General features: G+C 37.5%; 1 protein-coding gene across 5 annotated transcripts in view; it reads left to right on the top strand.

The window, feature by feature from the left end:
* The window catches only part of ADCK1 (aarF domain containing kinase 1), a 137882-nt gene that overhangs the window by 10245 nt on the left and 114931 nt on the right, over positions 1-12706 (top strand). For all 5 annotated transcript variants that reach the window (XM_053697355.1, XM_053697356.1, XM_053697358.1 and 2 more), the window contains exons 5-6: positions 9722-9925; positions 10511-10669. In XM_053697355.1, coding sequence (XP_053553330.1) covers positions 9722-9925; positions 10511-10669 — 363 coding nt within the window. The remainder of the gene's footprint in view (positions 1-9721; positions 9926-10510; positions 10670-12706) is intronic.

Genomic DNA, 12706 nt, shown 5'->3' with positions numbered 1-12706 from the left:
CCAGGAATGGATCGGACTCTCAAACCGGACCGGGTACACATACTTTATAGACATACAAGTACACAAACATACATTTACACCTTTGAGCCCTTCTTGGTCTAGCTCTTTGTCATATACCATTTCCCTTTTAAGGGCTAGATTACGAGTGGCAATCTAACTATTGTGTACAAGCGATATCGGGATTATCGCGGAAGTTTGCGTGCATCGGAAGTAGCATGCGTATTACAAGTTGAAAGTATACGCGATCGCTTGAGCGCAATTGAATTTAATGCCCGTTGGAATATTGGGAATTCAGAGCTCTGGTTAACTGTTACGCTCAAATAAAAAGTGTCATAAATTACATCAAAAATACATTTAAAAGTACAGGTACACTCATAATAACACTAATTTAACACTAATCTAATAAAAATTATTTAAAAAAATAAAAAAATTGCATAGGGCTCAAAAAAATGAGGTCTCAGGTGTTAGAAAAAAAATTAAAGGCATGAAACGGGCTTTAACATAGAAATACATACAATTCTAAATATGTTTATGTATGTATATATATATATATATATATATATATATATATGTATATGTGTGTACATAAATATTTATGTATTTATATGTGTAACTGTATATATGTATTTACAGACATATATATACACATATAAACACATAAATACATAAGTGTACATATAGACACATATATAAGTGCAGTGTCCTTTGCAGTCAAGTAGCTGAAAACATGTAAAATCATATTTATGCAATATTCATATTTAATAAAGTGTTATACTGTGTATTTACTGTAAGTATTTCACATTCCAATGTTCTGCACATAGAAAAACGTGTTCTAAGTATTTCTAAATAGATATTCCTATATATACACACGTATATATGAATACATCTATCTATATCTGTATATAATTATATATATATATATATATATATATATATATATATATATATATATATATATATATATATATATATACATATATATGTCCAGAAAAGAGCACTCTCACTAATCATCTGCCAGGGTGCCAACGGTTAAATATAAAGAATATGAGGACGCACTCTCTGGTCTTTTTAAGTGTACTTTAATAGACCGGGGACACACTCCCCTTCCGTCTGAGGAAGGGGAGTGTGTCCCCGAAACGTCACATTTGTTCTATTAAAGTACACTTAAAAAGACCAGAGAGTGCCTCCTCATATCCTTTAAATATATATATAACAACAATTGGGTGCACACTTATCCCGGGATTTACTCTAGGTGCAAACAATCATGTACTATTAATTAACAAAAGAAAAAGAGAGAAGTCAACCACAATTATACGTGGGTATCAAAGAATGACAAGGTTGCATACTTAAATCCTCGTTAAAGAAAAAGCGTTTATTTAATCTTAATGTAGGTCATCAAATGGACTCCCCTAACCCCTCACAAGTGCAAAAAAACCATGTGATAACATTTAATGAATAACAACAGATACAGCAACATTCAACGTAGAGAGCCTTAAGTCCCTTTAAGTCAGTGAACCAAGAGCAAATTTAGTGAGCACTTAGTGTAAAAAACACGCTCACATTGCTTCCAAACAGCCGAACTGCAACAAATCTCTTATTTGTATCCAATTGACACTTGCATGTTACAAATACGTAAAGAAGAGAAACAATGGTGCATTAAAGGGACAGTCTACACCACAATTGTTATTGTTTTAAAAGATAGATAATACCTTTATTACCCATTCCCCAGCTTTGTATAACCAACACAGTTATATTAATATACATTTAACCTCTGTGATTATCTTGTATCTAAGCCTCTGCAAACTGCCCCTTTATTTCAGTTCTTTTGACAGACTTGCAGTTTAGCCAATCAGTGCCTGCTCCCAGATTACTTCACGTGCACGAGCACAGTGTTATCTATATGAAATACGTGAACTAACACCCTCTAGTGGTGAAAAACTGTTAAAATGCATTCTGAAAAGAGGTGGCCTTCAAGGTCTAATAAATTAGCATATGAACCTCCCAGGTTAAGCTTTCAACTAAGAATACCAAGAGAACAAAGCAAAATTGGTGATAAAAGTAAATTGGAAAATTGTTTAAAATTACATGCCCTATCTGAATCATAAAAGTTTATTTTGGCCTAGACTGTCCCTTTAACGATCCTTAGTTAAATCACAGACCGGAACATCACCATTTGTATCACTTCGAGCACTTAGTGAATAGAACACGCTCAAGCACAGCTGTAGATGGTGAAACACTATTCAGTGTAGGACAAACAGTACTCGCATTGCATTTTATCTCAATATTTTCTCACCGCTCATACTTCTTAGATGACCGACATTGCAGCAACGGACCAATACTCTCATGACATGAGACGTGTTTCCACAATGAATCCTTACTGCCGGTTACTATCTCCAAATATTGCAGGCGAGGAAGCAAGCTGAGTTTGTGTCGGCTCCTAGTTTGAAGTTGCCGGTTAGATGAGCGCCAGCATGACGCGTTTCGCCACTCCCACAGACAGGGCTGGCTTTCAGGGCTTCATCAGATGCTGTAATCCCGGGGTGTTGCCTTATTATATTGTTTCCAACACCTCCTCCATTGCGCTCTGATCCATTCTTTCATTTAAAAGGTAATCAAATTTGCCTAACAGTAAGATATATTAATACATTTTCATTTTCAAAACCTACTGTTAAATAACTTTGCTAGTGATTGGGTGTGTGCCATAAACCACCATGATTTCATATAGAACCACGTTCATTTAAGACTTTAAATCCCTAAAAACACAATACTGACACAATGCATTTTTTCGATGTAATTTTACATATTTACAAAATGGCTTTTAGCCTTTTTTTTTTACTTTATTTCAGCAGCTTTCTTTAATCCTGATTGGGTAATGTGGAAATATATGTATACACACAAAACTCACAAACCTTGGCTAAACAATTTATAAACACATGTATGCTAAAACAGCCATATAACTTATTTACTAAACCCTCTTCATAAAAAGCAGGACAAATCAATGGTCTCGTTCAGACCAGTTGGTGCTAGGGTTTTTAATCTATATATCCACCTGCTTTCATGTTGCAATAAAAGTTTATCTACATCGCCTCCACGGCGGTGTTGCTTAATGTGTTCAATTCCTGTGACTTTTAGAATTGTGAAATCAGAGTTATGTTCACATTCAAAATGCTGTGCTACAGGACTTTCTTGAACTTTATTCTTGATATCATCCCTATGCTCCCTAACTCGATCTTTGAGGTCTCTTTTAGTTTTTCCCACGTAATATTTGGGACACGAACAGTGAAGGAGATAAATTACGCCTGTTGTGTTGCAGGTTATCCATTGCCTTATGTTATATTGTTCCTCTGAAATAGTACCAAATTTGTTAGTTTTTTTGGATAAACCTGCAATACACACAATGGCCACACGGGCTACAACCAAGCCATTTCCTCCCTTGATTTAGCCAAGTGTTTGGGGTCTCTTTCCTAGTGTACTTACTATGTACCAAACAATCTTTTAGGCTTCGCGCCCTCCTTGCAGTTACCAGGGGATAATCCCCTATATATTTCCTTAAATCTGAGTCAATGGTTAAAATGTGCCAGTACTTTTTCATAATTTCCCTAATTTGTTTCCAGTGTGAGTTATATCTAGTTATTAATCTGATCTTCCCTTCATCCTGATTTTCTTTCTTGTTATACAGAAGATCATATCTAGCACTCTGTCTTTTTTAATCTGTCGTTTTGAGAACCCCCGCTCTAAAAACCTTTGTGACAACTCCCTTGCCTGCTCCACAAAATCTTTTGTACTGGAACAATTCCTTTTAAGACATAGGAATTGTCCAACAGGTATGCCAGACTTAAGACTCTCAGGGTGATGGCTACTGGCATGTAGTAAAGCTATTTGTGGCTGTCGATTTACGATATACCTTGGTTTTTAGGTTTATACCTTCCCTCCAGATCTTCAGATCTAAAAAGGTTGCTTCATCACGACTGATTTCTCTAGTTAAAAAAATATTATAGTTATTATCAGTATTCAATGTATTGATGAAGGAATTTAGAAGTTCTTCACTTCCCTTCCAAAGTAGAAAAATATAATTGACAAAGCAAAACCATTGGGGCACGTGCGCTTCCACTAGAGTTTCAAAATTAGAGAAAATCTCTCGTGTTTCCCACAGTCCAAGATGCAAACATGCATATGTTGGAGCGCACGTAGCCCCCATGGCTGTGCCCTGTAATTGCCTGTAGAACTTCCCATCAAAGGTAAAAATATTACTGGTATGTATTAGTTCTAACAGTGAAATAACAAATTCTGTGTGTGCCTGGTAGTTACTCCCTCTCTGTTCTAAATAGAATCTGGCTGCTTTTAATCCGACTGAATGCGGGATCGAGGAGTACAGAGACTCCATATCCAAAGTCACTAACAGTGTGTCATCACTGATTTCAACGCCATCAGTTTTCCTCAGTACATCTGACGTATCTTGGACATAGGAGGGCAATGAACTTAAAAATGATCTAAAAAATGTATTAACATAACAACTTGCTCCCTCCATTGGACATCCTATGCCCGAGATAATTGGTCTCCTTGGGGGCTTCCTCATGTTCTTGTGTAATTTAGGTATGCAATAAAAAGTAGGAACTGTTGGATAATTTTTTTTGCATAAACTCATATTCTTTTTTATTTATGATACTTTTCCTCAAAGCATTATTGAGCAAAAACTGCAATTGATTACATGTTTTTTTAAATTCACTTTGATTACTTACTTCATATTGATCTTTGTTGTTAAGCTGCCTGTTTCCCTCAGCAACATAATCTATTTCATTTAAGATGACCAGATTTCCTCCCTTATCTGAAGATTTAAAAATTAAATATTTTTGATTTAGTAGCTCAGAGAGAGACTGTCTTTCCTTTCTATTCAAATTATCGTTTACTACCCCAAAACATTGCATCTGCCCAATTTCTTTCTCTACACATTTTACAAAACTTTGCATGCCCAAATCAGCAGAGAGTGGCGGCATACATTTTGAAGGGGGTTTCAAACCTGAAACTTTTTGATAAATATATTTTCTGGGATATTTGTGATACTAATATTAATACCACAAGTCCCCTATAGGAGGCGCTAGTAACTAGAGGTAAAATAATGATGATGAACAAAGTGTGCCACTGAGATAGTAATAAAATCGATATGCCACTGATTATACCATATATGAAAAATGGATAAATAGAATTATAAATGTAAAAATTATTAAAAAAGATAGTAATTAAAAAATAAAAATTGGTAAAAATATATATATACAGACGTATCAAGTGGTCAATCTGGTGATAGAAAAGTTCAAATGAAGTCCAACAAAGTCCAGAAATAGATAAGGCAGCTCTCGGTCTTCACCAAAACGATGGTGTATCTTCAAAGAATGGTTAACTGCAAGGAAAACAGAAACAGAGGCGCCACATGTGTAGATCAATCAAAGCTGACAATATCCAAGCAAAATGAGATACAGGATACTCACAAACGTGAAGGCACTCTCTTGTGCCTATAGGGGCAGGCTGGTATTTAACAGCAAACCAGCTGGCTGTACCAGGGAATCCCCGTCAAGATGTCCTATAGTTGTCGTGGATCTCACAACAGCAACCCTTATCTAGGTCACTTTCAGCAGAAAGGAAAATATGTCCAGAGGGGAGGAAGGCTAGACAGCCTTATGGTTACTGGCAAGGAAAATGCCACACATACACCAGATTTGGTAAAAAGTTTCAAGTATTTTATTTTTCCAAAGATAAAAATACCATCAGTGCAACGAATTACAACTGGGTGTGTTATAAGGCAAGTCTCCTTGTATATGCAGAGATAATAGCGACGCGTTTCTCAGGGAAGACCCTGTTTCATCAGGCTTGTATACTCTAAAACTGTTTGAAAACTAAAAGAGACCTCAAAGATCGAGTTAGGGAGCATAGGGATGATATCAAGAATAAAGTTCAAGAAAGTCCTGTAGCACAGCATTTTGAATGTGAACATAACTCTGATTTCACAATTCTAAGTCACAGGAATTGAACACATTAAGCAACACCGCCATAGAGGCGATGTAGATAAACTTTTATTGCAACATGAAAGCAGGTGGATATATAGATTAAAAACCCTAGCACCAACTGGTCTGAACGAGACCATTGATTTGTCCTGCTTTTTATGAAGAGGGTTTAGTAAATAAGTTATATGGCTGTTTTAGCATACATGTGTTTATAAATTGTTTAGCCAAGGTTTGTGAGTTTTGTGTGTATACATATATTTCCACATTACCCAATCAGGATTAAAGAAAGCTGCTGAAATAAAGTAAAAAAAAAGGCTAAAAGGCATTTTGTAAATATGTAAAATTACATCGAAAAAATGCATTGTGTCAGTATTGTGTTGTTTAGGGATTTAAAGTCTTAAATGAACGTGGTTCTATATGAAATCATGGTGGTTTATGGCACACACCCAATCACTAGCAAAGTTATTTAACAGTAGGTTTTGAAAATGAAAATGTATTAATATATCTTACTGTTAGGCAAATTTGATTGCCTTTTAAATGAAAGGATGTATCAGAGCGCAATGGAGGAGGTGTTGGAAACAAGATAATAAGGCAACACCCCGGGATTACAGCATCTGATGAAGCCCTGAAAGCCAGCCCTGTTTGTGGGAGGGGCGAAACGCGTCGTGCTGACGCTCATCTAGCCGGCAACTTCAAACTAGGAGCCGACACAAACTCAGCTTGCTTCCTCGCCTGCAATATTTGGAGATAGTAACCGACAGTAAGGATTCATTGTGGAAACACATCTCATGTCATGAGAGTATTGGTCCGTTGCTGCACTGTCGGTCATCCAAGAAGTATGAGCAGTGAGAAAATATTGAGATAAAATGCAATGCGAGTACTGTTTGTCCTACACTGAATAGTGTTTCACCATCTACAGCTGTGCTTGAGTGTGTTCTATACACTAAGTGCTCGAAGTGATACAAATGGTGATGTTCCGGTCTGTGATTTAACTAAGGATCGTTAATGCAACATTGTTTCTCTTCTTTCCGTATTTGTAACATGCAAGTGTCAATTGGATACAAATAAGAGATTTGTTGCAGTTTGGCTGTTTGGAAGCAATGTGAGCGTGTTTTTTACTCTAAGTGCTCACTGAATTTGCTCTTGGTTCACGGACTTAAAGGGACAGTCTACCATAGAATTGTTATTGTTTTAAAAGATAGATAATCCCTTTATTACCCATTCCCCAGTTTTGCATAACCAACACAGTTATATTAATATACTTTTTACCTCTGTGATTACCTTGTATCTAGGAACCTTCTTCCAGCCCCCTGATCACATGACTGTGACTGTTTATTATCTATTGTCTTGCATTTAGCATTGTTTTGTGCTAGATCTTAAATAACCCAAAATCAAAACACAAGGAAAGAGGAGCCGTATGTGTGAATCTGAAACAGCCGACAACAGGTATAATACATGTGCAGGGTACTCACAATGTGAAAAGGCACTCCAGTGTGCCTATAGGGGCAGGCTGGTATTCACAGCAAACCAGCTAGCTGAACCGGCAAATCAGGACACCCAAGGTGGAGGGCTCTATCTCTCAGCAGACTGTAGACACTGGATCCAATGATATGGGAACAGGAGCTAGGTGCAAACAAAGGCCCACCACTGTGTGAATCTGTATGGATAAATAAGCAATCCGTGCAGGGTACTCACATTCTGTGGCGGCACTCAGTTGTGCCAATAGAGGCAGGCTGGCTTTCTCAGTAACCCAGCTGGCTGTATAGGAACAGAGGCAGGATACTAGGCAGCATTCGGGATAGACAGGTAGCTCAGAAATGAAACATTGCAGTGAGGATAATGATTAAAACAAGGGTTTTAATAAAAATTAAAAGCAATAAAATACATATATCCTTCATGCACAATAAGTATACTTATTGTGCATGAAGGATATATGTATTTTATTGCTTTTAATTTTTATTAAAACCCTTGTTTTAATCATTATCCTCACTGCAATGTTTCATTTCTGAGCTACCTGTCTATCCCGAATGCTGCCTAGTATCCTGCCTCTGATCCTATACAGCCAGCTGGGTTGCTGAGAAAGCCAGTCTGCCTCTATTGGCACAACTGAGTGCCGCCACAGAATGTGAGTACCCTGCACATGTATTATACCTGTTGTCGGCTGTTTCAGATTCACACATACGGCGCCTCTTTCCTTGTGTTTTGATTTTAGATTTCTAACCTTTGTATGGTGAAGATAGAGTGCTGCCTCCAGTTTCATAGAAGACGGATACCTGTACCATTTTGGGTCTTCTTGGACTCTGTGTATATGTTTTATATCCTGATCTAGGACTGGGTTATATCACATTGTGCATACATACACCTTATTGCATATATGATATGTTATGTTTTGTTAGCACCTCTTGATTTTATTGCTGTAACATCCACATAGGGTTACGTGGGCCCTTATACTGACTATATATTGTTCCTAGTAGCGCCCCCTATTGGGTTATTCCCTTGGATCTTAAATAACCCCCTGTGCCTGAACACAGTGTTATCTATATGGCCCATGTGTACTTTCTGTCTCTTTGTGTTGAAAAGAGATTTAGAAAGCATGCGATAAGAGGCAGCCCTCAAAGGCTTAGAAATTTGCATATGAGCCTACCTATGTTTAATTTAAACTAAGAATACCAAGAGAAAAAAGCAGATTTGATGATAAAAGTAAATTGGAAAGTTGATTAAAATTAAAAGTCCTATCTGAATAATGAAAGTTTAATTTATTCTAGACTGTCCCTTTAAAGGGACTTAAGGCTCTCTACTTTGAATGTTGCTGTATCTGTTGTTATTCATTAAATGTTATCACATATTTTTTTGCACTTGTGAGGGGGTTAGGGGAGTCCGTTTAATGACCAACATTAAAATTAAATAAACGCTTTTTCTTTAATGAGGATTTAAGTGTGCAACCTTGTCATTCTTTGATACCCACGTAATTATATATATATAAATAATGGAGTAGATATGTATATTGTACTAAATACCATCAAATGTATGTAGAAATTTGTATTCATGTAATTGGGTTTGTGCACGAGTAGGGTGTTATTTTTTTCCCACTTTTCACTTTCTTTTGAATAGCGCTAAATAGAGCTCCACTTGTAATCTAGCCCTAAATGTTTAAAACTATTTATTTCAATAATAAACTGATTTTACATTTGTATAAAAATGAGTTCATTACTTTAAAAGTGTTTTTTTTAATGCATATATTAAAACGTTAACACTTTACTTTAACAGCACTACATTTTCCAGGGTTATTATGGGTTGTACTCAAGCCCAACACTTAATTCACCATTTGTAATATGAGAGATAATAGCGCACCCTGTGCTATCCATTCAAAGTATAGGGTGCACTAACAAAATGTCGCTCTATATAATATTCTCTAGTAAAGCTTTTTCACGATCCACTTGTAATACCAGAGTGTGCGCTATTCTTAGTGCAAGCTTGTGCTAAGTATCACACACTCTGCGCTCTACTTGTAATCTAGTATTTAATATCTTGCTACAGAGTAATACAGCACCAGCTGTGTTCTCAGCCTATTTTATCCAAAAGTTCCTACATCCGACCTTGATCTGTTCCTGCTCTGGGGCATTTGATGCTAATATGTGTTGACATCACTGTTTCCTTAATTATGTCATTGCATTTTTTTGCCAGTACTTATGTGTCTTATGTGCTTTATTACTTTCCTGCTACAGGTTCACCTGCGCTCTGCTCAGCGTCTTCTGGATCTTTGTTGTGCCAATCGTGGGACATTTATTAAAGTTGGTCAGCACATTGGCGCCCTAGAGTATCTCCTGCCCCCTGAATATACCAGCACCCTACAAGTACTACACAGCCAGGCTCCATCTACTCCCATATCTGATGTACAGCGTGTCATCCATGAGGAGCTGGGTAGGGAGGTAATACCTTTAGGGGGCAGCATTTGAAGGTCACAGAAATGTTGTTTCTAAGGACAATTCACTGTTAGTGATGCTTTGAATCCGTTTACTGCTGCGTATAGCATATTCTTTCTATTCAGTGGTTTGATTTCCTTTGTGTCTTGGCTTGAAGATGCAGCCCTCCCCGGTGTTAGAGGGATGTGTCTGTGTGCCGGTAGAGGCAGTAGGCACTGATGGATGAATGCACGAATACCAGACACAGGCTCATTATGAGTGATAATTCATCAACCATTGCAAGATCTGATAGGGGCATCAGGACGGGGTCACAGTGTATTAATAATTCTCCCTCCCATCCAAATAAAACTTATCAGTCGACGCCTGTAAGGAGATTTATGGCTCACTTATTGCCAGCTGAAGAGATTAGCTCATCTAGTCAGTGTTAAAAATCAGAAGAAATTCATAAGAATCAAATTCAGTAGACAGTGTGCAATATGCTGCAGAGGTGAGATACACTGTGCAGAATGTGGGAGTTGTCTGAAGGGCTGTAGTGCATTCAGCTGAGCTCATGATGTTTTTGTGACCTTCCACCATAACCTCTCTTCCCAGGTCTCTGATCTCTTCTTAGAGTTTGAAGAAACCCCTCTCGGTGCTGCCTCTTTGGCTCAGGTGCACCGCGCAGTACTGAGGGATGGGCGTACAGTAGCTGTGAAAGTTCAGCACCCAAAAGTGCAGACACAGAGTGCACGAGACATTCGGCTTATGGAGGTCAGTCAGTACTCACCTCTTGTATCTTATTTGATTCCCATGTCCTGTTTAATCTGCCACTTTCTATTTTTACCATGTGCTTTTTTTTGTTATTTTTAACATATAAACGTAACCAATTTGTGTAGTATCAACCCACCCACGTCAAATATATGTTCAGCACATGTATATTTTATGTATCTATCTATTTATCTATTTACCAATTTAACTGTCCATCCATCCATCTTTCTGCCTGTCTGTCTGTCTGTCTAGCTAATCAATCTATCATATATCTGTCTATTTATTGATCGATCTATCTATCGATCTACTGAGCTGTCTGTCTCTGTCCGTCCGTCTATCTATCTATTTATCTACCGATTTAACTGTCCATCCATCTTTCTGTCTGTCTGTCTATCTAATCTATCTATCATATATCTGTCTATTTATTGATCGATCTATCTATCGATCTACTGAGCTGTCTCTCTCTGTCCGTCCATCTATCTATTTATCTATCTACCGATTTAACTGTCCATCCATCTTTCTGTCTGTCTGTCTATCTAATCTATCTATCATATATCTGTCTATTTATTGATCGATCTATCTATCGATCTACTGAGCTGTCTCTCTCTGTCCGTCCATCTATCTATTTATCTATCTACCGATTTAACTGTCCATCCATCTTTCTGTCTGTCTGTCTATCTAATCTATCTATCATTTATCCGTCTATTTTTTTTATCTTTCTATCTATCTATCTATCTATCTATCTATCTATCTATCTATCTATCTATCTATCTATCTATCTATTGATCTACTGAGCTGTCTGTCTGTCCATCCGTCCATCTATCTATTTATCTATTATAGTATATCCATCCAGCTCTATCTGTCTGTCTATCTATCATGCAGATATTACTGGAATGTATGTAGGTAGATGCTATATTCAAGAACAAGTTAAAATCCAACAAGTAAATGCAGAATTATCTGTTGTGTTCTTCCTGCTAATGCTATTGGATAAAAGTACAATAAGCATTTGTACCAATCAGCATTTGCTGGAGCTAGTACTAGGGACCCAAATTCACTTTTATCCAACGCATGTTAAATCTTCTTAGTGCTGTTTTTGCAGCTGGATACCATTACTATATTGTTCTTGTCACATGCATGAGAGGATTTGTAGGAATTGAATGCCCCTTTAAGGAAGCACTAGGCACAGATCAAAGCTGGTGTGTGCAGTGCCAACAAGTATCCAGCACAACTTTTAGTAGCTTGGAAGGCTGTAGTGCAGTGGCGTCTCCAGGATCTTATATGAGCACTTTCCAGAGGCCCACTAGTGCTTTTGTGGGTGGGGATAGAAACGGGGTCAGATGTTCAGTGGGTGGAGTCAGGTGAAGCTGTGGGTAATCTGAGCAAAATGGGGGTGAGCGATGACAGGGGGCACATGGGGGCCAGCCATTAAGCTGTGAGGACAAGTGCCCCCCGTAACACCACCATTATTTAAGTGCCACCAGTGACCTCAAGGGACCAGCATCCCTGCTTTTTGTATTGCTACTATGCTAGTAGCTCTATCCACAGTGATTAAAGGGACATTTAACACTAAATACATTTTATAAGCATAATACTGAGGTTATTCCCCATCCCTCTAGTCATGTTAAAATCTAGTTTCACTACATTCCAGTGCTGACGTGTCTGCTCATGTGCAGTAACTCACCTTCAGATACTTTTTATACTACATTTCATACTACATGCAGTGTCCATTACTTCCTGTCACAGATCTACAAGAAGCTGTGGCCTCTACAGGAAGGTTTATGTAGCCTGATGTCATAAAACTTCTAGAGTAACATGAGATGGTTTACAATAAAGTGAATATGCCAGATAAACAGGGAGTCAGATTTTCTCATGCTCAGATTAGTCAAAATAAAACCTAAGTTACCAACAAATCAGCTCTCTTATCACACTGAGCCTACGGGCTACACTGAAAATGTCTATGCGCTCATTTTGCCAGAAAACAAGTAAGTTGTTTTTTAAACACAATTTGTTTATTTTTATGTTTACGTTGATTTAACAAAG

This window comes from Bombina bombina, chromosome 1 (genome assembly GCF_027579735.1).
Source record: "Bombina bombina isolate aBomBom1 chromosome 1, aBomBom1.pri, whole genome shotgun sequence".
Lineage (NCBI taxonomy): Eukaryota > Metazoa > Chordata > Amphibia > Anura > Bombinatoridae > Bombina > Bombina bombina.
The sequence above is the reverse complement of the archived record's forward strand: the minus strand, read 5'-3'. Positions and strand labels throughout refer to the sequence as shown.